The following is a 25,491-nucleotide window of genomic DNA, read 5'->3' as shown; positions in this document are numbered from 1 at the left end:
AGATTAAAAACACATGGAACTGATAGGAGGAGAACTCTCTTCCTTCTTTCCCATTTCAGTGTCTAGTAGTTTTCAGTTACTCATCTTCACTGAATAAAAAACCAAAATCACACTCTACAGTTTTCAAAAATGGTAGCTTGTATACAAATGCAAAATATAAATGAAACAATAAATATTAAGAAATAGAGAATAACATTACCAAATGTACCAAGTGGCACAATATAATGAAAAAAATTGAGGCTATTTCTGCTCTGGGACTTGCTCTACTTCCATCGTGACTCTTTGGTGAGGTGGAGTTTGCTTCATCTGTGCCAGCTCTGGCCCATGGTCAGAGCAAGACCCAGGTAACAACAACGCCCAGATTGACGAGACTCTTTCTTTCATTGGCTAAATTCTTTTTTTTCTGCTTCCTTACGATGCCTGTCCCATTTTCCCTCTTTCTCACTTGCCTGAGAACTGCTGGTAAAATGGCACCAATTAAGGTAAGAGGGATACAAACACAACAAATAATTCAAACTTTCTAGCTTCAATTATATTACCTGGGAGAGAGTAGAAAGGTTATATTCTTGCATGCGGCTCAAGGACATAAAGTCATATCAAGCAAACCAGCCCCATCTAGTTCCCAACTTGGTATTACTAGATAAATAAGAACTACATTAAACCGTAGCCATTTTCATTAACTATGTGAGGCTATATTTTGCTGTACTAAAAAAATAAGTGTATTCTAACTCACTGTCACTTCTACAACATACTTAGGACAGTGGTTCTCAGCCAGGACCTATTTTGCTCCCCAAGGACATTGGGTCTGGAGATCTTTTTTGGTTGTTTATTATGGGGGTGCTACTGGCATCTAATGGATAAAGGCCAAGGATGCTGCTAAATATCCTATAATACATGGGACAGAGACAAAGAGTTATGACAAAAAGTTATCCAGTTTAAAATCTCACTAGTTTCAAGGCTGAGAAAACTTGCTGTAGGAGATAATAGTTTTTATTATGTTTTAAAATTTCTGTTCTCACACATATTCAGTTTGTTACCAAAAATAGCAGTGTCATCCATTTTTGACAGGCTGGAGGCATGACCAGTAATTGGTAGGAGCAATTTTAGGAACCCATTATATTATTATCTTCCTCTCCAAAACCCCAAACAGTACCCCAGGGGTGTCTAGGACCTGATGGCTGATACTACAAGGACTTCAGTGGACTTTGTCTGGACTCTGCTGTATGTGTGATGTCTTTGGACCACCCTGTGCAATCTGACATGACACTGAGGTTGGTGTTATGAATTGATGTCACTTCTGATGACATGAAGTGACACTGGGCTATGCCTGTGCCATCCCTAAGCCAGGCCTAGAATGTTCTTTTTAAGAAAGAACATTCTCAACTCTTAAATCATTATTAAAATGTTCAGAAGTAGACTTGTGTCTTTATCCCAATTTTCTCCATAAATACAATGTCTCCTCTGGGCTCTCCTTAATTTTTCAAAGCTTTCCTTCTATATGTTGCCAAGATTCTACAGAATAAATTCAATGGCCTCATTACACTCTCATCTTTTGGTCTGTGATGCCCTCATGGCAGCTCTGTTCGGTTAGGCTGAGCTGAGCCCATCTGGGCTTAGAGGCAATAAGGGGACTAAAAGAAGCCCTGGAATTTTCTGGAAGACAGACCTGACTCCAGAACCTTCAGGCTGGAAGATAACTCTCTGCCTCTCAGTTGCTGTCCTGCATTGTCTGCCACATGAGTTTGCAAGTGCTTTGTAAATTAAAAAGCCCTAGGTAAAATCACAGGCTTATTCTGGTTATGGAATTTTATTGTTCTCTCATCTCCACAGGATCTGGGTTCATTTTCCAAATGGCCTCAAGTTACTTATTTTCTCTTCAGACTGATCTATTTAAAAAAAGAAAACAGACATCAGTGTGGCACTGTAGTACAAGCCATAGCTTAGGAAATTTTTATGCCAAGTGCAAGGTTTGAAGGACATTGCATGTTTTAACACCCAGAGATGCAGATGCACAGCTACGGAGCTGAGTCCACAAACCACACACTGTCCTGCTTTTAACAACTCCAAGGAGAAGTCCAAGCATGGTAACATCTGGATCTTTAGGTGTGTCTTCCTCTTGATCTGGCTCTAAAGGTGGAAACTAAGCTCTCCTGGGCCTGCTCACGGGGTTGGCACATGCTGGTCAAACGAATCGGGTCGGTCTTGTGCTCTACAATGTTGAAAGGACACGCCTTCAGGTGCTCAGACATGGAAGTAACTTCATTAAACTCCCAGCTCTTGATTTTGGAGAACAGGCTGCTGAATTGCCAGATCTGTTGGGAAAGACAGAAGTTCAAAGGTGAACCAGGCTATTCCCTCAGGTGCACCATGTATAAACAGTATTAGGAATGCCTCTCTTCCTGTGCTTAGCTTCCGCTGCTCAGTGGCCGCTACAGATATTTATCAGTTTCTTCCCCAGCATCCAGTTCCTAGCTTCCCCTTCCAGTTAATCATCTGCCCATCCAGGCTTGTAGTTGTGTTCTACTGACTGTCACCAATCAGCATATTGACACACGTCCTCCTCTGCTCCTCCACTAGCACCAGTGATTGGTTCTACAGTAGATACAGTTTGAATCAGGACAACTGGCCCCAATAAGACTTGACTCTAGAACTTTGGTTTAAGATATCCAAAATCAGATTATCTTTTTCCTTCTGTATTTGAACTGGGAAACTATAGTTCAAAAAAGGGCCAGCAATCACCAGAGACCACCATGGAAGAACAGTTGTAGAATGTAGCCAACATTGAGAAAGTATAGTTAAAAAATAGGAAGATAAAGGTCACTTGGGGGGCATTTTTGAGCTTCTGGGTCAAGCCTTACCTGAAGCTAATGGGTTTTAGTTATATAGGCTAATACATTACCATTTACGCTACTTCAGGCTGGTTCTCTGTAGTTTGAGAGTAAAAGTACCCTAACTAATAAAAAGTCTCACTAGAATAGGAACTCCCAAACAAATATTCCATGAGTCTAGTACCCATAAAGTACTCTATGGTCTCTCCACCTGGAATTGGTGGCAAAGTCACTAGTTTTAAAATCTGGATTTAAGAGGAGGCATAAACTGAGATCTTTTAAACTTGACTACATCATCCTCAGGTTTTTGTTTTGTTTCCTTGTATAGGAAAGTATTTGCTGGGAACTTATTATTTTCCCTTTATTCCTTTCTGCAAGGAAATTAGTTTGTCCCAAATGATATCCAAGAGTGGTCAGCAAACACTGGGTTGGGAACCAACTTGAACCAAAAGGTAATCAGATTCTTAGCAAATAAATGAAATTATTTGCATTTGATTTTATAGAGGAAGATACAGTATTACATAGGTTTTTATGTTGTTGTTGTTGTTATTGTTTTGATTTGGTTTTGGTTTTTTGAGACAAGGTCTTCCCATGTAGTTCAGGCTGGCCTCACTATTTAAACCCAAACTGGCCTTGAATTTGTGGTGATCCTCCTGCCTCAGCCTCCCAAGTGCTGGGATTATAGGCTTGTCAACCACACCAGGCTTAGACAGTTTTAGAAACAACTATTCCTGAAGGCAGTATTGTGGTCTTATTCAGGTTTATCCCCAATACATGGTTGGTATTCAGAGTTTAATACATGGATGAATGTAGGCATGGATACATTAGGGAGAGCCATTAATTATATTTTGAAGAAGACTGCTCAGGAAATCAATAATGGAAATATATAAGATAGATATTTCAGACATAATAAAAATCAACTCTCAGATGCCAATTTGCAAATACATATTAAGAAGAAATACCACAGTGAGATTAGTGAGATTATAGAATTATTGACCTCAAAAGATATCATATATTTATGATGCTATTACCAACATATTTACTCTGAGAAAGGTTTTTATAGGTACCTTGGATATGATGAATTAAAAATCTCACTTATGTAGAAGTTATAATACAGCTAAACAAATAGTATCCAACTGAGAAAAAAGGACAAGATTTTACTGAAGGGAAAGTCTTTGATTTAAACAGTGGAATTTTCTGAAAAATTAAATAAGCATTTGAACCAGGGGGAATCAGTGGACCGAATTCATTTAGCATTTCAAAATCCTTTTATTAAAGGCAAAAAACTACCTTAAAAAGTTAATTGAGGGTTAAAGCTGTAGCTCAGTAGTAGGGCACTTGCTTAACATGTGCAAAGCCCTGAGTTCAATCCCCAGTACTGCAAAAATGAAAACAAAACTTTTAAAAATTAATTGACATAGCACTGAGAAGAATTTGTTGCCCTCTCGTATCAGAGTCCAAGCAGGAAACATATGGCACGCTTAAACAGGGTAACTTTAAAGGATTTTTTAAAGAATGATGTTTAAAATTCATGGGCATAGTAAAGGAAAGTCACATGATATGGAAGGGAAGAAGGAGGTTGGTCCTTGGAACCCAGAATGAATAACTGTGTGGAGAGAGTCTCCTGATACAGACACCTTCAGTGGAGGGACATAACCAGTTCAAGGTGCCATGCAGGAAAGAAGTCAGAAGAACAGATCCCTCAACCCATGCTTCCCCTCCTCAATGCCTCCCATTGAATTAGCCCAATTGGAAGCTGAAAGGCAAAGGGCCCAGTTGAGGCAATCTGCAGAGGAACAGCAGACAGATGAGCTGTAGAAAGAGCTCATCTTCTACAAAGTTTTCTGAGCAAACAGAAAACATTCAGAACATACAGACAGAGATACAGGCACTAGCATATATATATATATATATATATATATATATATATATATATATATATATATATTTAACCTTATCATATTCCTTAGCAGATTGATCTTATTGAATCAGTCATATTTGCAGGAACTGTACAGTGCTTGGCACATTGAAAACTCTCAATAAGTATTTGTTGAATGAATGAGTATTAACTTGCCTCTCTGTGGACTTTCCAGGAAGTTCCTCCATGGGAATATTTCTTCTTCTTCCATTGCAAGAGGACCATTCCTCTCTCTTGTAACAAAGTGGCACAGATATTCCTCATCAGTGTGGATACCTGTGAGAGCTGGGACAGGCTGATGCTGTCCAAGAACCCAGCAATGTACTGCAAAACCTCCAGGGGCAGGTTAGTTAGACAATTCTGGCTTTTTCCTCCATGGCCTGAGAGATGGTTGTTCTTCCTTCCCTCACTCAGCTCTGGAGCAACCTCTGGCTTGATGGCAAAGGTCTTGAGCTCTCGACTGTAGATGACTTTTGCCTTTTGCCCTGGGGGACGGAAATGGTTTTGAACAAATGTACATCCCAAGTAGGCGAGGGGGCATCGATGCTGGAACCAGCCGTTGAGGCCTGACTGAATGTCTGTGTGGACGTTCTTGAAGTGCAGGGGGAATTCATCCCTTCTGAAGAATTTGTTGCAGGTGAAAGTAAAGGTGGAGCTGCTCTTGTTGTGTCTCCTGGTGACACACTCACTGTGGAGCTCCACGTGGAGTCCCCCCAGGTTAGTTGTGCTAAGGAGGTCAGCTAGCACTGTCCCAGAGGAAAACTGTTCTGGCTCAAAGTTGTATGTCTGTGTGGCAAAATCCATGAACAGCCCATCAATGCTCCTGGATTCAGAGATGATGTGGCCTTTGAGTTCTCTTTCCAAAGCACACTGGAGGGTGGTCTTGATGAGATCTGATTTGGGCAGGTCCTCTATAGTGATCCCCAAATCTGAAGTATCCACAGCCTTGTGTTCACTTGGCCTGCAACTCAACATAGCATCTCCAAGCCGAGCTCGCTTTCCACAGTAGCTCACAGGAACTTTGAAGGTGTAAACAGTCTTAACTTCTTGAGCCTCAAGGTTGCCATAAACAAAGTCTCTCTCCTTGGGTGTACAGGCAGGCATCTGACCAAAGTGAATGAGCATCCGCCCATTGTGCACTAGATACATATTATAGTCCTTTGCATCCACAGCTGTTTTCAGTCTTTCCAGAACACCATCCTGCCAGGGGGCAAGCCCTGTCTTTTCTATGACTGCAGACAAGTTCTGTTGCTTCTGGTCATCCTGTGGTTCTGCCCCTTTCGCAGCAACTTCTGTGTCTGTCATGTTATTGCCACTGGAACTGTGTTCTTTCCCTGCGGCTTTTTCACTCTTGTTTTCACTCCTTGTTGGTGTACTTGTTAAAGCAGAGGCTGCATGCTCTTTGCTGAACATGTTTTCCCACTGGTCAAACTTGGCCAGGTCCATCCCTTCTTTGGTTTTGGCTAATGCCTCTCGTTCTTCTTGGCTCAATTCTATCATTTCACCTTTAGCTGCTGCATGTGGTTCCAAAATGGCACCCACTCCCCCCACTGCTCCTGCCATTTCTTCCCAACTGGTTTCACCATTCATAGAGGGTTCCTCCTCAGTGGCATCTCTAGTTTCTGGGAAGAGTTCTACCATTTTCAAGGATTTGAAGAGGACCTTCTGGTCCTGTAAGGCAAGGGCTGTGTCCAAACACTCCTCACTCGGAGCCTCTTTCATGATGTTCTCATGAAGGACTGTGTCTGAGTCCACGTTTGGCCAGCGGTTCCATTCCATGGAGCAGCAGACTACACTGGCTGGGCACACCTGCAGGTGCTTGGCCAGCTTGTGACGGGACATGGAAAGGGGGCAGCCATATTCGGAGTTGAGGCACGGAACCTGCTCTAAAGGACACAGGAGCTCGTGCTCTGTCTCTTTGCACATGTGGAAAGTTGCACCACACAGCAGGTGGCAATTTATCACCAGGCAGGAGACACCAGGCTCCACAGGAACATGGCAGTGGTGGTTGATGCATCCCTCACAATGCCTGTGTTGCCCAGGTGGGGGCCTGTGTACCTTGCCCTGTACACACCACGGACAAAGGAAAAGAGAAAGCAAATGAATGCAGGAAGAGAAGCTCAATGCATGCCTGTGACTGTGCTTTAATTAATTCATTTCCTGTCTCTCTGTGACTGTCATAGGAACCTTGTAATAGTGAGAATCGTAGGAGAAAAAAATCCATTATAATCCCACAATCAAGGAATAATGACTATCAACACTTAAAATCTTTGAATAGTTTCTTCTACATATATAGTAGATATGTTTAGAATGGAAAAGGCTGAATGTGGGCTGGGGATTTAGCTCAGTTGTTTCATTGCCTGCTGCGCAAGAGCAAGGACCCGAGTTCGATCCCTGGTACCAAAACAAAAAAACAAAAAAATCTGAATGTTATGGAATACAATGTTGACAGTTGTTATTTTTGAGTTGTGGGTTATGGGTGATTTATATCATGTTGTTAATACTATGAATACAATTTTGTGTCTTCCCTTTTACTATTTATGTCTCCGCTTTTTACTATTGTAACATGAGACTAGATTATTTTATTAATTATTCTTTGCACATTTTCTTCATAATGGCAGTACAACATTCCAGAATATGGGTGTGCTGTCATTCACTCAGCCATTCACCTTCAGAGGGCACACTGGAGGCCTGCTTTAGCTCACATTTTCACCCTAGGACCTGGCATGGGGCCTGGATCATTGTAACTTCTCAATAATATTTGCTGAATGAAGGAATTATTAGCCATTTTGGCCTTTTGGCTAAGATCAAGTGTAGATTACTACTGGCTTTTTTGCTATTTTATTTTTGACATACTATTTATATATATTTATGGGGTACAGTATAATTCAATACACATATACAATGTGTTATGATCAAGTCAGGGTAATTAACATTTCATCTCCTCAAAAATGTATCATTTTTATGTGTTGGAAACCTTATTTTTAAATATTCACTAAAAATCTTTGCTCACAAATTGTTCTCAATTTTTTGCTTTCCCTTTATTCTATGTCAATTTCTTGCCAATAAATCAAACCACAAATACAAGTCTGTTAGCCATTTCAGCTACCAGTTAAATAAATCAAGACCTGAAAAAAAAAATAAATCAAGACCTGGACCTGTGAAAGTGAAGCTTCAGTAAAAATGTGTTACTTACCATAGCTTCTCAATTTGTCTTGCTTCTTAACTGTAGGGGGAAATATGAATATGAATGATTAGTAAGAAAAGTAGTGTGATTATTTATTTTAGCAGTGGCCAAAGAGACTTCACCTCTCTCATTAATTCCTCAACCATCCTGGAGAAATTCCCCCCATTTTACAGCCAAGGAAATGGAGGCTTTTTCCAAGATTACACAGCTGCTACATGATGAAATCTGACTTTTCCAACAGAGTCCATGCTGGCCCATCTTCTTTTCACAACCCACACTGTCCTCTGTTGGGGGCAACCATGCTTGTTGCTTCTTGTGAGTTTTCTCCATTGTCTACTGACAATTTTCCTGGCATTCCTACTGACCTTTCATCCAATCTGGCCCAAGTTACCCTCTAACTTTCTTTCTCACTAGAACTTCATGTCTACTGAGAGGTCAGCCTCATATTCATCTTGGTCCAGAGCAGTAACTTAAGTGCCAGTGACATATTTTATCACGTAACATTCACCTTAATGTCTTCAGCTGTCCTGTGGCCAGAGCAGGAGTCAAAACACCAGAGGTCCCAGAAGTCCCAAAGTTCCCCTAAGTGGGAACCATGGCACATGGAAGAAAAGATGCCTTGCCTTCAAGGGAATGAAGTAGCTTCTGAGTGCCTGGATGGCTAAGTACAATGAAATTAGTTCTGGGAAATCAATTCCCAAGGAGGCCTTGCTCAAGCAAGGGCCCCAGGAACTCTCTTCTCAAATGAAAGGTTAATACTTTTATGCCAGCAATGTGCCAGCAATGGGCCAAATCTTGCTGGCTCCTGAGATGCCCTCTTTTTTATCCCTATGCAAAATACTTGCTTTCTTTTTTCTTTTCTTTTTTTTAGTACATATTTCCAGTAAGTGATGATTATATTTACAATGTGGTAGGGAACATAGCACATCTTAACTCTCTTTTCTTCCAACTTTTAGTCCCCTTCCCATTGGCAAAAGATCTATTTCCACTTTTCCCCTTCAATTCTTTTTTTCCACCCTCTTGTCCTTCCCTCATTTATGGCTCTCTCCATATCCTGTTCCCCTTGCCATTTGAAAATGATCTCCCTATTTCTTATTACCTATCTTTTGTTTTGCTCTTTTTTATATTTCGGGTTTCTCTCTTCAACAATCACATCTGTTTTGGTCCCAACTTTAGAGATAGTTCTTTTTGGGAGAAGTTTTAAGTCTTCTAAATTTTTTCTGTTCTTTTTGTCCCCAATTCTCACTATAAATCTGGCTAAAAGCAGCTAGAAGTACTCTTGCCACAACCTGAATATTGGGCTACCTTGAAATTTCATCTGCCAGATAAATTAGTTCACCCTCCTCAATCTCAGTCTTCCACAGTCTCAAGACATGGTCAAAATGTAGAAAATTTTTCTGCCAGAATGTATGAAACACACATGACCTCTAGACCAATTGTCAATGGTGCACTTGTTACCAGTTGAAACTTCCTGGGTCTGGCCTTTACTCCCCACATACTTATCAGCATTCTGGTTTTATTGTGAACTTATTGTAGAAATTCTTAAATATTTGACTAAAGATCCTGGAATTATTTGGTATACAATACGGAGCCATTTACATTGTAACTTGGGTGTTGACTAGACATAGCCAAGAGATAAATAGAGTAGGACGTAGAGTGATGGAAGCTTGTATGGATGAGAATAAAAACAATCAGATAGGATGAGGCAGAAAGGAGACATTACAAAGGGAGAATCATATTTTTGTCTCTGGCTGGAAATGGAAATAGAAAAGTCAAAGTTGATGCCAAGATTTTAAACCAGGAAGAGCGAATTTTGGCTATCATTTTGAGAAAAACAGAAGTCTTAGACAGAAGTACTTGTGGAGGAAAGATGGGTCCAGCAAATTTATTACACATCATGATAGATCAGATGGAGATCAGAGAACTCCCCTGACTGGGGAGTGAGGGCACAGAATAGACACCTGCACAACAAAATACATAGCTATGTATGACCACATTAGGGGAAATTGGGAAGAACTAGATCCAGAAAAGAGATAGAGAGCTAAGCAATTCAGGACTATATTGTCACAAATGTGAAGAATATGAAGAGTGAAGCCTCAAACGCCACTGCCAAGAATAATGACAACAGTGCCACTGCTTATGGGAGGTCCCCAAGAGCAATTGCCAGAATAAATTGGCATTTTAGCTGTGGGACCCTTGGCCATTAGAAATGTGGTGTTTTCTCAGAGGGGAGGGGAAAGCTATTAAGTGCATACTCCAAAGTTGGCAGGCTTATAGCCTGGCTGGAAGAATGTGACCATGTGCTTTCTATTCAGAGTAGCCATTCATCCATCACGATGTTGAGCGCAGTTCCAGGAAGAGAAAAGAAGGCTTGGCTACTTTAGAGGGCTTCATGTTTATAGTGAGAACTCTTTCCTGGCAGCAGGGATATGTCTGGCTGGAGGAACACTATGATAGCCTAAGCCTAGTCCTCTCACCTCCTTTGCAGTACTGGGGATTGAACCAGGCACCTTCACACTGAGCTACATTCCCAGCCTTTTTAAAATTTTTATTTGGAGACAGGTTTTGGTAAGTCACACAGTTGCCCAAGCTGCACTTAAACTTGCAGTTCTCCTGCCCCAGCCTCCTAGAATACTGGGATTACAGTCATGCTCCACCATACCCAATTAGAACCAATCCCTTCCTACCCTTTAGCGTTTAGTGTATGATTCCTAAGAAAGTGTTATTGAAGCTGGGAACAGTTGTGGTACTTTCTGGTACTATTTAAAAATCTGTCAGCCTCTGTAGCTCCAAATAAGTGACTTTGAGAAAGGACATGTGCTAACCAGAAATACATGGTGAACAGGGACCACTCTGGAAAAGTTTAGCAGTAGAAGGAAGAATAAGCGCAAATATTAGCCTAAGAGCATAAAATCACATGGAGCTCTTTTATTGTATATCTGGGAAAAACTGGTTTCAGTGAGAAAAGGATCAAGCCAGGATTCTTGATATTCTAATTAGTGCTGGGTGAATAGGGTGAACAATCATCCTGGTTTGTCTTAAACTTTCCTAGTTTAGCACTGGAAGTTTCATATTCTAGGAAACTCCTCAATCCTAGACAAAGTTGGACAGTCCATTGATCACCTTACGTGGGGCCAATCAGCATTGCCTCGGATGAATAATACTAGATATATCATTACCTTCCTTGTGAGCACAGTGACTGCACCCTTCATGGGGAAGGATTCATGGGGTTAATTTAACTTTCTTACACTGAGAGGTTTCTCTGTGTTTTGGGTGTTATGAAGGAACAGAAATAAGATTTTGGTGCCTATCATATGCATTTATGTAATATAACATCTCATTCAATCCTCACAACAACTGCAAAAGATAGTTATTACCCTTTTCAGTTTACAAACAAAGATACTAAGGCACAAACTCTTTAACTTTTGCTACAGCACACTGTGTCTTGGAGACCCACAGACACATCTGTGGTCCATTCCCATGATTTGGCAAGAATGCAAGTCTATAGCAACAGGTGGGACACAGAATGTAGTGTCCACATGTGTAATCTATCCAGATGAAAAAGTGCCAGTTTTCCTCCATTTAGGAAGCACCTTCATCTCTATATAGATTTTTTTTTTAACTCCTCTGGGCCACATCCCACATTGTGTCCTCTCTGAGTAGAGGGGAAAAGAGAAGCATCTAGGTCTGATGGTTTTGCATTTCAATGAATACAAATGTGAAAGGGAAGGTTTAGGGTTAAAAATCTGGACTATGATAGGGATCCTGAGATTTAAATGAAACACCAAATCAGTCACATAGATTGTAGAAACTTCACTGTGGAAAAATTAATAAAAATCTAAGACTGAAGCAGAGTATGGCTGTCCAAGTGCCATTTCCCTGTTTAATTTCCATGACCTGTGTTCTCCTTTATAAGGTGAACTGAAAAGGCAATACATCCCGGCCTCTTACTGATGAACTTCATTAGAGTATGTGGTGAAGGTGCTGTCCTCAAACTTTGAATTTTAAAGTGTCCCTGGTTAGGGGAGATAGTCAAAATAATGTAATTTAGACTTAAATAGTCCAAAGATCTATATAGACTCAATTTTACTGACTGTATTAGATGTCATTTAAGTGGAATATGAGTTGGCAGGAGTATCAGATGTGTGACTTTAAATAAGGAGTGGTTAATTCTCTAAAGAAATGGAGGACCATTTGGAATCAGGCAGGAGGAGAGCAGCTAGATTTGATGCAGGTTGAGGCACTGTGTGGATCACTCCAAAGCAGTAAATTGACAAAGCCAAGGCAGCCAGAACAGTAGTTCTTAAAGTGTGGTCCCCAGACCAACAGGATCAGTAAAACTTGGGAACTGGTGAGAAGTACAAATCTGAGGCTCTACCACAGACCTGTTGATTCAGATCTACTGAATCCAGAGGACTCTATGGAAGCTCACGTTTGAGAACCACTGAGCTACAAGCAGGGTGGTATTGTGTTCCCCAGGCACAAAGAAAGTACTGCAAGTTAGGTGTGAAGGGCTTGACAAAAGATCTGGAAAGGCAGTGTGCAATTCTATCCACCTCTTTCCATCTCTGCCTCTGCTGCCCATGTCCAGCCACCATGATCTCTCATCTGGAATAGCATGGTGGCTTTATAATCAAACTCACTTCCCCCAGCTTGCACCCATAATCCATATTTGCAAGCAAAGAGTGATTTTATCAATTTATAAAATTAGGTCTTTTCTCCTCTGCTTAAAATCTCCAGTGATTCCCACCATAAGAAACAAACTGTGAAGTCCTGATCATAGACCACAAGGTCTGAAGAAGCTGTCCCGTTTGCCCCCTTTCCTTTCCACTTGTCCTTGTGCACTTCGCTTTGCCTGGTCACTTACTCTAGCAGGGCATCTGTGTACTTGCTCTCTCTGCCAGGAAAATTCTCCCCTTGCTCCTTATTTGCACTATAAGCTTTTTCTTGCCATTTAGATTTCAGCTTACATCTTACTTACACCAAGAGCCTTATCTGATACCTCCATTACAAAGTACATCAGTGACACTCATGAATTAGCTGCACTCTTTGTGACAAGTTATTAATCTCCCTAAAGCTAATGTATTCATCCATGTAACAGGGCTCATAATAACCCATAAGCTTGTGTGAGCCTCAAGAGAGTAAAATAAGGAAAGTGTTTAGTATACAAAAGTTACTCAAGTGTTAGTCCTTCCTCTATGAGGAAGGCCATTCTTACAGTTACCTCCGTCAGCCAGGCTCCACTGCTTTCCACTGTGTGCCTCCTGTAGCCCTTGGCTAGCCTTCCAATTTTCTTCTTCTTGGGCTGGGGATTTAGCTCAGTGGTTCCACCACCTGCCATGTAGGGTCCCGAGTTCAATCCCCAGTACAAAAAAAAAAAAAAAAAAAAAATCACCAGAGACCAACTTTCTTTTTCTTTTTTTTGGTCCTGGGGCTTGAACTTGGGACCTCACGCTTGAGAGGCAGGCAGCAGCATCACTGAGCTAAATACCCGGTCCTAGCCTTCCAATTTTCAATTCCCCATCACACCAATGGATCTTATACACCACTGCCAATTTAATAATCTTCAAACCTACTTTGCAAAACAACTCATCTCACTCTTTTCAAGAATGTAAATCCCCTTAATTTCCACCCCTTTGAGCTTCTTTAATCACCACAAAGAATTCCTCAAGCATTCAGAAATTCAGACAGTGCACTGGGGTCCGAGACTTTTTTTTTGTGGGAAGGCATTGTCATTAGAAGGCCTGGGAGTGGGCAGCTTTCTTTCCTGACATTGGCAATGTGTTTACCTACATCTGTAATCCCTGCACTCAGGAAGCTAAGGCAGGGGAATCACCATAAATTCAAGGCCAGCTTGAACTACATAGCAAGACATTGTCTCAGAAAGGAAGGAAGGGAGGGAGGGAGGGAGAAAGAAAGAGAGAAAAGAAAACAAGGCTACCCCGTGATGAGGTCACCTCCCCACCTCCCCAAGCTGGACCAATTATCCCATGATAGAAGGGACTAACCCCCCCACCCCCAGGAAGAACAACTATTTCATGGGAGACAAACTGCCCCTCAAAAGGCTAAATGTTCAGGCATCATTTCTATAATTATTTACTAGAAAAATTTTTCTGATCGTGTAGAGTACTGCCGATTATGGACCAAAACCTCTTCAAACTGTGAGCTAAATAAACTTCTCCCCCTTAAAAAAAAACAAAACCAAAAACAAAACAACAACAACAAAAAACTGCCCCTCAAGCCATAAGGATTCTTCCAAAACTACAGAACCAGGCCTCAGCCCACCACAGGACCTTTATTTTTTCCAGTTTTTATTTTTTATAGTACCTGTTTCCAGCACATGATTACATTCAATGTGAGGAGTTGGCATATGCACATGACACATCTTAACTCTTTTTTTCAACATTTTCCCTCCCCCTTCCCTTCATCTCTTAATCCCCTTCCCATATGAGAAAGCTCTATCTCCTTACTTCTTATTTTCTATCCTTTATTTCGCTTTCTATTTATATTTTGTATTTCTCATGTAAGAGAAACCACGTGACATTTAAGTTTCTGGGTCTGGTTTATTTCACTTAACATTATGGTTTCAAGGGACAGCACCCTTTAAAACTAGTCCTTTTTCCTTGTTATTGGGCCAGATTGATCTTCTTCATCAGAGTTATGTCCTCTCCAGATCCTCAAGTTAAAATTCCTTTCCCACTTCTCTTACATTCCAATTATGGCTTACCTGTAAATTTGTGCTGATTGCCTCCATTTTAATTTCCATTATCACTGAAGCAAGGACCTGTGCTAGCTGGTAACAATAATACCTTGATCTTTGAATACGTGCAGGCTTACAGTCAGCAATCTGGAGCAGGCAGACAACCAGAAATCCTCTATTCCAGAGCTTCTCTGATTTAAGGTGTATAGGAATCACCTGGACCAATGCAGCTCTTGATTTGTGGGACTGGGGTGAGGCCTGAGATTCTCCCCTACCCCAGGCTCCAGACAATCCTGCTGGTTCAATCCAAGGGCCTTACTTTGAAAGGGAAGGGTCTAATTTCACTTCTTCACTTTTTAGAGGAGAAACGAGCTCAGAGAAGTAGAGTCTTACTGGTTACTCCCAGAGCCCCTGATTCTATCTCAAGCTTTTTCCCTACTTCACTGTGATGTTTTATTGAGTCGATAGAAAACATAGCCCCACACAGAGCTACCTGCATGGTGGTGGCCAAGAGCATGCTGGCAGCTTAGATGGTACCAAGGGCAGGACAGGACATAGCCTGAAAGAGTGAGAAGGTGGTGACCAATTGTCACAGGCCAACAAGGTCATAATAACACATATAGCAGGTATATTTAAGTCACTGACTCAAGTCAAAGAGAATGGGATTAACACATAATAGTTTTAACATTCTTTATTATAATTTTAAAGTTAGTGGCAAACAGGGTTGATGTCAGGGAGATATTTTTAGGCAAAGGGCCCTCTCAGCACCCCTCACATGATGTCAATGACTAACTATTCTGCCTCCTCATGTGGCTGGCCCTCACAATAATGATTCATTTCTGAGCTTCAACTTCAGTGAAAGTGACAAGGTCAGAAGTTCAAGGTCAAAGATATTCCTGAACTATTAACCAGCCAATTGATTAGCTACTTTAATTATTAAATTAATTATATTATTATACTTAACTATTACATAATTACAGTGTTAACATATTTCTTTGCTATGGAGTTATTCGATTCTAGAGAAAGAAAATATACAACATTGAGCATTAAAATAATCCTTTTGACTTTAGATTTTTACACAACCATGTGGCTGAGGATAATTTCCACATCTGGTTCCAAGATATCAAGCTTCCAGTAACTTCACCATGACCTAAAAACATAACTACTTCCCTCAGAACTACTTAACTTCTTAATCTGCTGTTCTCCACCTGCACTAGAAATCTGTCTTTAAACTTTTCAGTTATTTGCTTAGCTAGTTAATTCTCCTATCTGGTGCTATAGTGTTATCAATATTTTAAGTCACTGTGGCATTGGCCAAGGAAGTGCTTAATTAGCTGGATTACCTAGGGGCAGCTGTGAGTCAGCCTCTCTGCTTGATTACTCCTGAACTAACATACCCTCCTCTCACCAGGATGGTGCCCCAGCACACATTTCAGACCCTGGTGCCATGGAAACGTTGGCATAATTAAATGAGTTGGACAATTATACACAATGAATTTGCTTGTGCCTAGCAAACGGGCATAATTATAACACAGACACCTCCAACAGAGTTATGAGGTACATCTGGAGCTTACAGAGGCCAGTAAGAAGGAACCAAAATGAGGGTATCTGAGTAGTTGCTTTTGGTCTTGTACTTGGCATTGGTGGCTTTACCCTGAGCACTCAACGTTCAGGGATACAGAATCCCTTCTGCTGCATAGGCCATTCCCCTGATGTCCTTAGCTGAACTTTAAACCAGAGAAACACAAGAAAATGATCAGTGCTCCCTTACCTTTGCCAATTTTTTGTGCACGCAACACTGTTCAGTTATTCCAGAAGCTAGAAATACTATTTACATTTTATAGCTTTCAGTACCTCAAGCAACATTAGTCATTTTACTTTTTTTTTTGGTACCAGGGATCGAACTCAGGACCTTGTACTTGCGAGGCAGGCGCCGGAACCACTCAGGTAAATCCCCCGCCCAGTCATTTTATTTTTGTCCATCTGGGTGTGCAAGTTGGAAACAAGTTTTGGTTTGGATACATAAGCCTGTAGAGGGTTTTCAATTCATAAAATACTTTTTACTTACAGTTCATGGATGCATTTTAGATTCAAGAGCGCTAGGAAGGAGACAGCCACATTTATGGAATATTGTTAGAGAAAAACAGGTTTTAAACTGCAGGCAGGGTTTAAATGGTTCGTGCAGTAGGCACAATTGTGTTTCATTAACCATAAGTGGTGTGACATGGTAGGTGGAATTTAAGCTGCCTGGGAATGACTTGCAATTAACACAGAAGAGGTTGACTGGAGAAAGAGCACAGCATTTGAACTTTGGAAAATAGAAATTCTAGGTTATGGGTCTTCCACCTATTTCTCCACCATCTCCTTCCTCTCCCTACCTACCCCCTCCCGCATCACCACTATGTAACTTTAAAGACACAACTGCAGTGGTAGCAGAAAGAACCTAAGCTGTCAGAAAGCAGCTGAGATTCTGAGCTGCTCTGACTTTACATGTGAAATGGCTGGGTCTCATTCTCAGCACCAACCTTTTTCCTACCCCCACTTATAACAAATTTGCTGAACAACCCACTTTTCTGGGGCACAAAGGTGATGCACAGCAAGCCCCCACCCACCTGCTCTTTGTCTGAATGTCTCCACGATGCACCTGCTCATGTGCAAAAAGCTTACCTTAAGCATGGGCTGAGTCAGCATCTGCTACAACTGGGTCCCTGGACACTGAGCAAGATCACAGGCAGGTGGCTGCCGATGCATCAGCTGCAGCAGAGCATGGAGTTCTGTGGGGAAGGGAAGGAAAGGGGAGAAAACTTCAACAGAAATAGTTTGAGTGTTTCCAAGTTAAAAATAAAACTATATCACAAGGGGCAATGTGACCAGGCTCAGCTTACGACTTTTTCCCTTCCCTTGTTCAACATTCATTCTCTCCTGCAGTGGAATTTAGCACAGGAGACTGGATAGGAAGTGGGATTTTAGGCCAATGGGTTTTCTCTCCCTGAAGGGAGGAGAAAACCCCTTTGGAGAAGGATCTTTTCAAGACCAGAGCAGTGTCTGAGTCCCAAGTGTGTCTCGGGCAGGCCCAGCTGTGCTTGGGAAGGCTGGTGGAGCAGCCAGCTCAGGCCGCTGCTCTAATTATAACTGTGCTCCTCACCTAAGCCCATACTGGCTGAAGCAGCAACTTGGGCAAGTGACGTGCTGTTCTGCTGCAGTTTCTCCTATTTCTTGTCATGACAAGTAAGTGGCTGTCCTCTCCTGGTCCTTGCCTTTCCCAGGTGGCTGGGAAAGGGAGAGAACTTGTAATGTAGGAATCATGTAGAAAGCAAGTCCAGTGTACAGCATTAGAGGTGGTTGGAGCCTTAGCTATCATTTAGTCCAATTCTTCTTTTTACAAATGGAAAAAAGAGGTTCAGAGAAGGTGAAATGTTCATTTATGATCACATGGCTTGCCAGTGGAAAGACATAGTTCTAATTCCAAATCCAGTGGTCTTATGTTTCTTCAAATAAATTCATTCACCTATCTTCTGAGAAAAGAAAATATATAATCCTGGTTTTGCTAATTTCTTGGTATATGGCTTTGATTAAATTACATGAGTGTTCTTTTTCTCAGTTTTCCCAATTGTGAAATGGGCATGAGACTACTTGATATGACCATGTACATCAGTACACAAAAAGCACATGAGTGAAGTCTACTATGTACAAAGTGCTCAAAAGTTCTACATGCCATTTGGATGTATGTGAGTGTATTTTACTAAAACTAGCAGATGAAAAATAGTAAAAATTTTCTAAACAGATCTTGTAATTTGAAACTTTCTGAAATTGTTCCATAGCTTTCTTATGGATTACTTAGAATTTTCTACATACAAATCGAGCTATTTGTAAACAGAGTCTTTTTTGGTTCCTTTCCAATCTGGATGACTTTTCTTTTCTTTTCTTTTCTTGGTTTTTTGTCTGGCCTAGAACTTCCAATACTATGTTGAACAAGAGTGGTGAGCGGGGCCATCCCAAACTTGTCCCTGACCTTAGTCTTTCATTCACAAGTATGATGTTACCTGTGGGTTTTATCAAATTTAAGGAGAGTGTCTTTATTATAAAAGGGGATGGAATTTTTCTGTGCCTCTTGAGATGACCATATGACTTTTGTCCTTTGTTAATAGTGTATGACATTGACCAATTTTTGTATGTGGAACCAAACTTTCATTCCTGGATAAATCTCACTCAGTCATGGTATAGTATTCCTTCTATGTGTTGCTGGGTTTTTGTTTCTTAGAATTTTATTGGGGTTTTTGCATTTATATTCAGAAGAGATATTAGTCTGTAATTTTCTTGTGAGATCTTTGCTTAGTTTTGATATCAAGGTAAAACTGGTCTCATGGAATGAGTTAAGAAATATTTCCTCTCCTTCTGTTTTTTTGGAGGAGTTGGTTAAGAATTTTCAATTCTTCTTTAGCCATTTGGTAGAATTTAGCAGTGAAGCCATCTGAGCCTGGGCTTTTCTCTGTAGTAAGTTTTTGGTTACTAACTCGCTCTTTTTGTTTTTACAGCCTTAGTCACCGTGTTTTTATTTCTTGTTGAGTCAGATTAGGAATTTTGTCTTCATCTAGGTGATTTAATTGATTGCATTCAGTCATTCACAGTATTCCTTTATGATGCTTTGCACTTCTGTAAAATTGGCTTATAAAATCCCCTTTCATTTCTGATTCTAGTAACTGAATTATCTTGTCCTTCTCTTCCCCTCTTCTCAGTCTAGCTTAAAAGTTTCTCATTTTGTTGATCTCTTTAAACAACCACTTTTTTGTTTCATTGATTTGTCTGTATTGCCTTTTTATTCTCCATTTCATTTATTTCTGCTATAGGCTTTTTTTCCTTCTTTCTACTTCCTTTGGATTTAGTTTGTACTTCCTTTTCTAGTTTTTAAGGTAAAAATTTACTGATTTGAGGGTAAAATTATGAAGACAGTAAAATAATTTGTGTTTGTCAAGGGTCTGGGCAGGGAGGAATAAACAGGTGGAGCTAAGAATTACGTTAAGCAGTGAGACTATCCTATAAGATTTATGATACTATTAACAGTGGATACATGTTATTACACATTTGTCAACCCTTAGAATGTACCACATCAAAAATGAAACCTGACATAAACTATGGGTTTGGAGTTACAATGATGTACCAATGGGCTCAGTGTGACAAAGGCGCCACTCTGGTAGGAGATATCAACAGTGAAGAGGGCTGTACATATGTAAGGATGGGGAGCTGTGGGAACTCTACCTTCTGCTCAATGTGCTGCAAACCTAAAATTGCTGTACAAATAGTCTAGTTTAAAAAAATCAAAAGTGAAAAACCAAACCAAAACAAAAAATTTCTCCTAGCATAAGGGCCCAGTCCCAGTTCAGTTTTTTTTTGTTTTTTGTTTTTTGTTTTGTTTTGCTTCGTTTTATTTTGTTTTGAGATAGAGTCTCACTACATAGTTCAGGTTGGCCTTGAACTCACTATGTAGGCCAGACTGGCCTCAAACTCATGGTGATCCTCCTGCCTCAGCCTCCTGAGTGCTGGGATTACAGGCGTGTGCCACCATGCCTGGCTCCAGTCCCAGTTCTACAGCCTAACTTTGCCAGGTCCTTTTGTGATGACCTAGAATGTTAGGAGTAACAGAGACCTAAAAGCCTGGTACTGACTTCCCTCAAAATGCTGCTCCAGATCATTATTATATCTGTATGGCCAGATTATTCAAAGTTTAATTTCTTCCTCAATTGATTTTATTTTCTAAATACGAAAGGTGAAAATAAATAAATAAATAGGAGAGGTGAGAGTTTTTATTTTATTGTTTTGTGATCAGTGAATGATGTCTGTGTGTTATTGATTCATTCAAGTTTGTTAATATTTGTTTTGTGGCCTATGTGTCTTGAAATAATATGTACTCTCTACCAGTTAGATGTAAAAATCTCCATACTTCCAGTAAATTGTTCTTGTTAACTCTGTTGTTAAATCTTTTCCACTCATACTAAATTTGAATCTGTGTTACCTATCAATTATTGAGAGTATTTGATATTATTATGTATTTCCCTAGTTTTTCCAAAGATTTTACTAATTTGTGCTTCATATATTTGGGGTATATGTTACTAACTATACTCAAGTTCAGAATTATGTTTCAGTTTAATTGTTGCTTTTGCCATTGTCTAGTATACTTTTTTTCTAATAAAGTGTTTTGCCTTAAAGTTTAATTTGACAAAGCCAAGCATGCTGGCACCCACCTATAATCCCAGCCCTTGGGAGGCTAAGGCAGGAGGATCCCTGCAAGTTCAAAGCCAACCTGAACTACATAGCAAGACCCTGTCTCAAAAACAAAAACAAAAACAAAAAAAGGTTTAATTTGACAAGTATTAATATAACTATGCCAGCTTCTTACCTGTTTATAGGTATAGTAATGCCTCGGTTCATGAACGCTTTTGTTCCTGAGCAATTCAGTTCACAAACAGAAGCATTCTGCAAAATTTTGCTTTCGTTTGCGAATTCTGCATAGGATGTTGAACATGTCCAAAGCCATCTTCCTTGCATGATCACAAACTTGGCCATCTTCCCCAGAATCGTGGTCCAATTAAGTTTGTGAACTGAGGTACCACTGTATTTGCTGGTATAAGTTTCCTTCTAAATGCTGATTTGGCATCACCCAGTAGAGTTTTGGGGTGCCGTTTCAGGTGTGTTTGTGTGTGTATGAAACCAGCTCACATTTAATTGTGACATTTTAAAATTGGACAACTGTTTTGACATCTTCCCTCCCTCCCCATATTTAGTCTCTTAAAATGACACCAAACATCACTGACGTAGGAGGTGGGGCATGCCAAAGCTGGCTGGAGAAATGGATGGGGACGGGACCTGTCGATTGCAAGATCCAAGGGTGGTGCCAGATGATTCTCAGGACCCGGATGTAGAACTTCTCATGGGTTCCAACGAGATGTGGACCCCATAAAGGAGACCAAATGCCATGAGGAGCCCGCTGTCATGCTCCTCAATAGCCCACTCTGTTTCCTAGATGCAGAGTGCACTTTTATGTTGCTTTTTATCCTTTCCTTTCTTTTTTTGGCCAAAGTTTGTTCTACAGAACCAGTTCTTCCCTTACCCTTTCACTCTTCATTTTTCAAATTTTGGCACCATTTTTGGCTTGTCTCGTCCAAGAAATAAGGCAGCAGTAGCTGTCAAGGGAGAGACAAGGAGCAACTGAGACAGCCTTTTACCTCCCACATCCAAAGTATGTGCTTCAAAGAAAAACAACAAATCCACAAAACACAACAGCTAGAATTCCAAAATCCATTCATTCAAGGGTCCTGGAAGGCAGAAGGAACAAGTAGGAGGGTAAATGGCAAGAGGAAAAAAGGTATTCAAATCAGTCCAGGCACAGGGGCTGGCAAATGCGATAAAACAGCTACAGAAAAACCTGTAGTCCATTCAGATTCATGATGGTGCTAAAAATCCACACACTGGTGTCAGAAAGATTCTGCCTAATGTGCATAAGAGACAACAATTCCAATTCCTTAAAGAGAAGGAGAAATAAAAAGAAAAGAGAAGGGAATATGCCAAGGATCCTGGGCAGAGCTAGTCCCACCTTTCTTGGCTAGGGGAAGAGAACAGAGAAAAAAGCTGCCACAGCCTCTCTGCGAGCCTACCCACCCCCTCCAGATGTCAGGGGACTTGGTGGCCTGCAGCAGCCTTCAGTGTGGCAGGAGATGGATGTGGTGAAGGGAACTTCTCTGCAGAGGTGGAGCTGCTCAGAGCAAGTCTGTCTTGCTCAGAGCACCTGTCTTATGGAAGAAGAATCTGTTGCCAGAAGACCACCAAAGAAAAGAGATGCAATGGGGAAAGGCATGCTTTTGAAAGGGTCTTTGCTCCATTGGCACTGATGTTGAATAAAAGAAAGAGGATCAAGAAGAGGCAGCACTGATAATATATGAGGACTGCACTGCTGTGGGAAAGCCAAGGGCAAACCTAATCCAAAGTAGCAAGGCCAGTTCCTTTCTATGTTTGACAATCGCTGATGTATTTCAATTCCTTTATTGAACCAATGATATTTGAAGCAGTACAGTGCTTTGCAGGGACATCTGCAGTAGATTAACCAGCTGACCAACAAGAAGGATGAGAAAGAGACTCAGAAACATCCCCTGGATAAGGAAAGAGCCTGCAGCAAAAGGCGAAGAAAACATCAGGAAGTACTTTGCTAACACCGGGGAATGGGCAAGGCTTCCTCTCTGATGCCTCAAATGCCAGGTCAGCTAGATCTTAAAACCAGATGGTACTCACAACTTTGCTAAGCACAAACAGGGGCAGCCCTCCAAGAGCACTGAAAACTGACAAGAGAATTCAGCCATGACCAAATATCTCCAGGTGGTGATGTATCACGAATAATTTGGGCTGTTACTGACTGAAGTACAGGAATAAATACTTGATAAAACAACAGGAGACTGACCCAGAATACTCTACCATTCCAAGCACAGTCCCGGAAAATTCTGCTAATAATACATAACTCACTCTCTTGCTTCTGCTCTGTACTTCAGGTTCTCTTCTGAGCCAAGAGACTACTTGCCCTCTGTGCTGCTCCACTCTATTTTGCTGGATTTTAGCATCTAGCTTGAGATAGTAAAAATGCCTCAGATGGAGTTTTCAATTCACCTGCCAAGGTTATGGAAAAGGGTTTTGAGGCCATCTGCCATCTGCTACCCAGATGTCTTATCAATTGCAGAGGAGCAAGAAGTGGCCCAAATTCTCAACATGAAGGACCAGCAGTTCCCTCACTCACCACCATCCTGACCAGCTTCTCTGGCTGTCAGCATACTCTGTGAGGGTGCTCCCAGGCCAGGGCCACTGTATCCACACTGGACATGGGCCAGAATGCCATGCTATTGATTCATTTCAAAGTATTTTCTAATTTTCCTTATGATTTCTTCTTTACCCTTTGGTTATTTAGGAGTGCTGGGATTATAGGCACACACCATCATGCCTAGCCTCACTTTAGTTTTGGTTTGCATTTCTCTAATGTCTAAAAAAGTTGTACATTTTTTATATACCTATTGACCATTTATACTCCTTCTTCTGACAAGTGTCTAATTCTTTTGCCCATTTATTAATTGGGCTATTTGATTTTTTTTGGTGTTAAGTTTTTTGAGTTCTTTATTCTAGATATTAATCCTGTTAGAAGAGTAGCTGGTAAAGATTTTCTCCTACTCTGTAGGTTTTCTCTTCATTGTATTGCTTGTTTCCCTTGCTATGAAAAAACTCTTCAATTTGATATACAGTATTTTCATTTAATGATTTTCACTGTTATTTCCTGTGCTACACAGTAGTCTTATTCAGGAAGTCTTTGTGCCCATGGTGTCAAGTGTTTTCCCTATGTTTTATTTTAGCTGTTTCAAAGTTTCAGATCTTACACCAAGGACTTTGATACATTTTGAATTGAATTTTGTACAGGATGAAAAGTATTTAATTTTAATCTTCTACAAGTAGATATCCAGTTTTCCCAGCACCATTTGTTAAAAAGACTATCCTCTCCAACATGTGTTTTGGTCTCTTTTGTTGAGAATCAGATGGCTATAGCTCTGTGGGTTTGTTTCTGTGTCCTCTATTCTATTCCACTAGTCTATGTGTCTATTTTTTGCCAGTGCCATTCTGGTTTGGTTTCTAAGGTTTTATAATATAATTTAAAATCAGGCATTGTGATGCCCTGAACATTTTGTTTGTTTGGTTTCTTTGTTTGTTTTTTTTTGTATCAGGGATCAAACTCAGGACCTTGCGCTTTCAAGGGAGGCATCATGCCACTGAGCTAAATCCCTGGCCCCCAACCTTGCTGTTTTTGCTTAGGATTGCTTCGGCTAACTGGGGTCTTTTTTGTTTTCATTTGAATTTTAGAATTGTTTTTTCCAGTTCTGTGAAGAACGCCATTGGAATTTTGATGGAGATTGTGCTTAATCTATATAGATTTCTTTGGGTGATATGAGCATTTTAACAATATTAAATCCATAAACACGGGAGGTCTTTCCATTTTCTGGTGCTTCCAGTTTCTTCAGTGTTCTGAAGTTTGGACTTGGTTACACTGATCCTTAGGTATTTCATTTTATTTGAAGCTATTATGGGTGGAACAGTTTTCCTGATTTCTTTCTCCACTAGTCTATTGTTGGTATATACTAAAGCTATTGATTTTTTAATGTTGAGTTATTATCCTGTTGTCTTAGTTACTATTCTCATTGCTGAGACAAAATACCCAACACTCACAAGTTAAAGGAGGAAAGGTTTATTTTAGCTCAGTTTGTAGAGGTTTCAGTCCATAGTTAGCTGTCTCCAAGGCAAGGTGGTATGGCAGAGGGGCATGGAGGAGGAGAAACAGTCCATAGCAGGTCAGGCAGGAGGCAGCAAGGCAGTGAGGCAGTGCGCAGTGAGCTTGCTTTCTTTTCCCCTTATAGTCCATCCAGGGTACAAACCTGTTGGTGCCACCCACACCAAGGATGGGCTTCCCATTATCCACAACCAGAACTATGCTAAACCAATCAGTAGACTAATTTAGTTATCGCACACCCTTAATCCATATTCACATACCCTAAATCCAGTCACCCCTGGAAAGCCCCACCTATGAGTGCATGAGGCTTTGGAGGGACATCTAGATACAAGTCATAACATCTATCATTTCTGATCTGATCTTTAGTTTTAAGGCCTTTAGAGGCAATTTCCTATCAAAATCTGAGGAGAGATCACCATCACCATTCATTTTAAGACAGTACAAGAGACCAGGCCTAATGAGAGTTTTAGGAAATATCATAGGAAGAGATAAAACAGTTTCATTAAAGAAAGACTGATATGGGCTGGGGATTTAGCTCAGTGGTTTCACTGC

At 40.7% G+C, this 25,491-nt stretch overlaps 1 protein-coding gene and 1 pseudogene across 4 annotated transcripts; both read right to left on the bottom strand.

Annotated features, from left to right (window-relative positions):
- Window positions 1-1,936: 1,936 nt before the first annotated feature.
- Window positions 1,937-17,741, bottom strand: Fbxo40 (F-box protein 40). Of its 4 annotated transcripts, none has more exons than XM_087209202.1 (5): window positions 17,519-17,741; window positions 17,301-17,437; window positions 7,943-7,972; window positions 4,903-6,810; window positions 1,937-2,312 (listed from the first exon to the last, which is right to left on the bottom strand). In XM_087209202.1, the coding sequence occupies exons 3-5, from the start codon at window positions 7,943-7,945 to the stop codon at window positions 2,100-2,102; spliced, it is 2,124 nt and encodes a 707-aa protein (XP_087065328.1). In that variant the 5' UTR covers window positions 7,946-7,972; window positions 17,301-17,437; window positions 17,519-17,741; the 3' UTR covers window positions 1,937-2,099. The 4 variants fall into 4 exon arrangements, with proteins under 4 accessions (XP_087065328.1, XP_004835689.1, XP_087065326.1 ...); XM_004835632.4 differs by having other exon boundaries at window positions 17,301-17,407; XM_087209200.1 differs by lacking the exon at window positions 7,943-7,972.
- Window positions 17,742-22,298: 4,557 nt separating this feature from the next.
- Window positions 22,299-23,323, bottom strand: LOC101720823 (etoposide-induced protein 2.4 homolog pseudogene; annotated as a pseudogene).
- Window positions 23,324-25,491: the final 2,168 nt, after the last annotated feature.

The sequence above is a fragment of the Heterocephalus glaber genome, unplaced genomic scaffold, assembly GCF_053883595.1.
Source record: "Heterocephalus glaber isolate CG9 unplaced genomic scaffold, H.glaber_assembly_v1.0 deba00000122, whole genome shotgun sequence".
Classification (NCBI taxonomy): domain Eukaryota; kingdom Metazoa; phylum Chordata; class Mammalia; order Rodentia; family Bathyergidae; genus Heterocephalus; species Heterocephalus glaber.
Note: the sequence above shows the minus strand (reverse complement) of the source record. Positions and strands in the feature narration are given on the sequence as shown.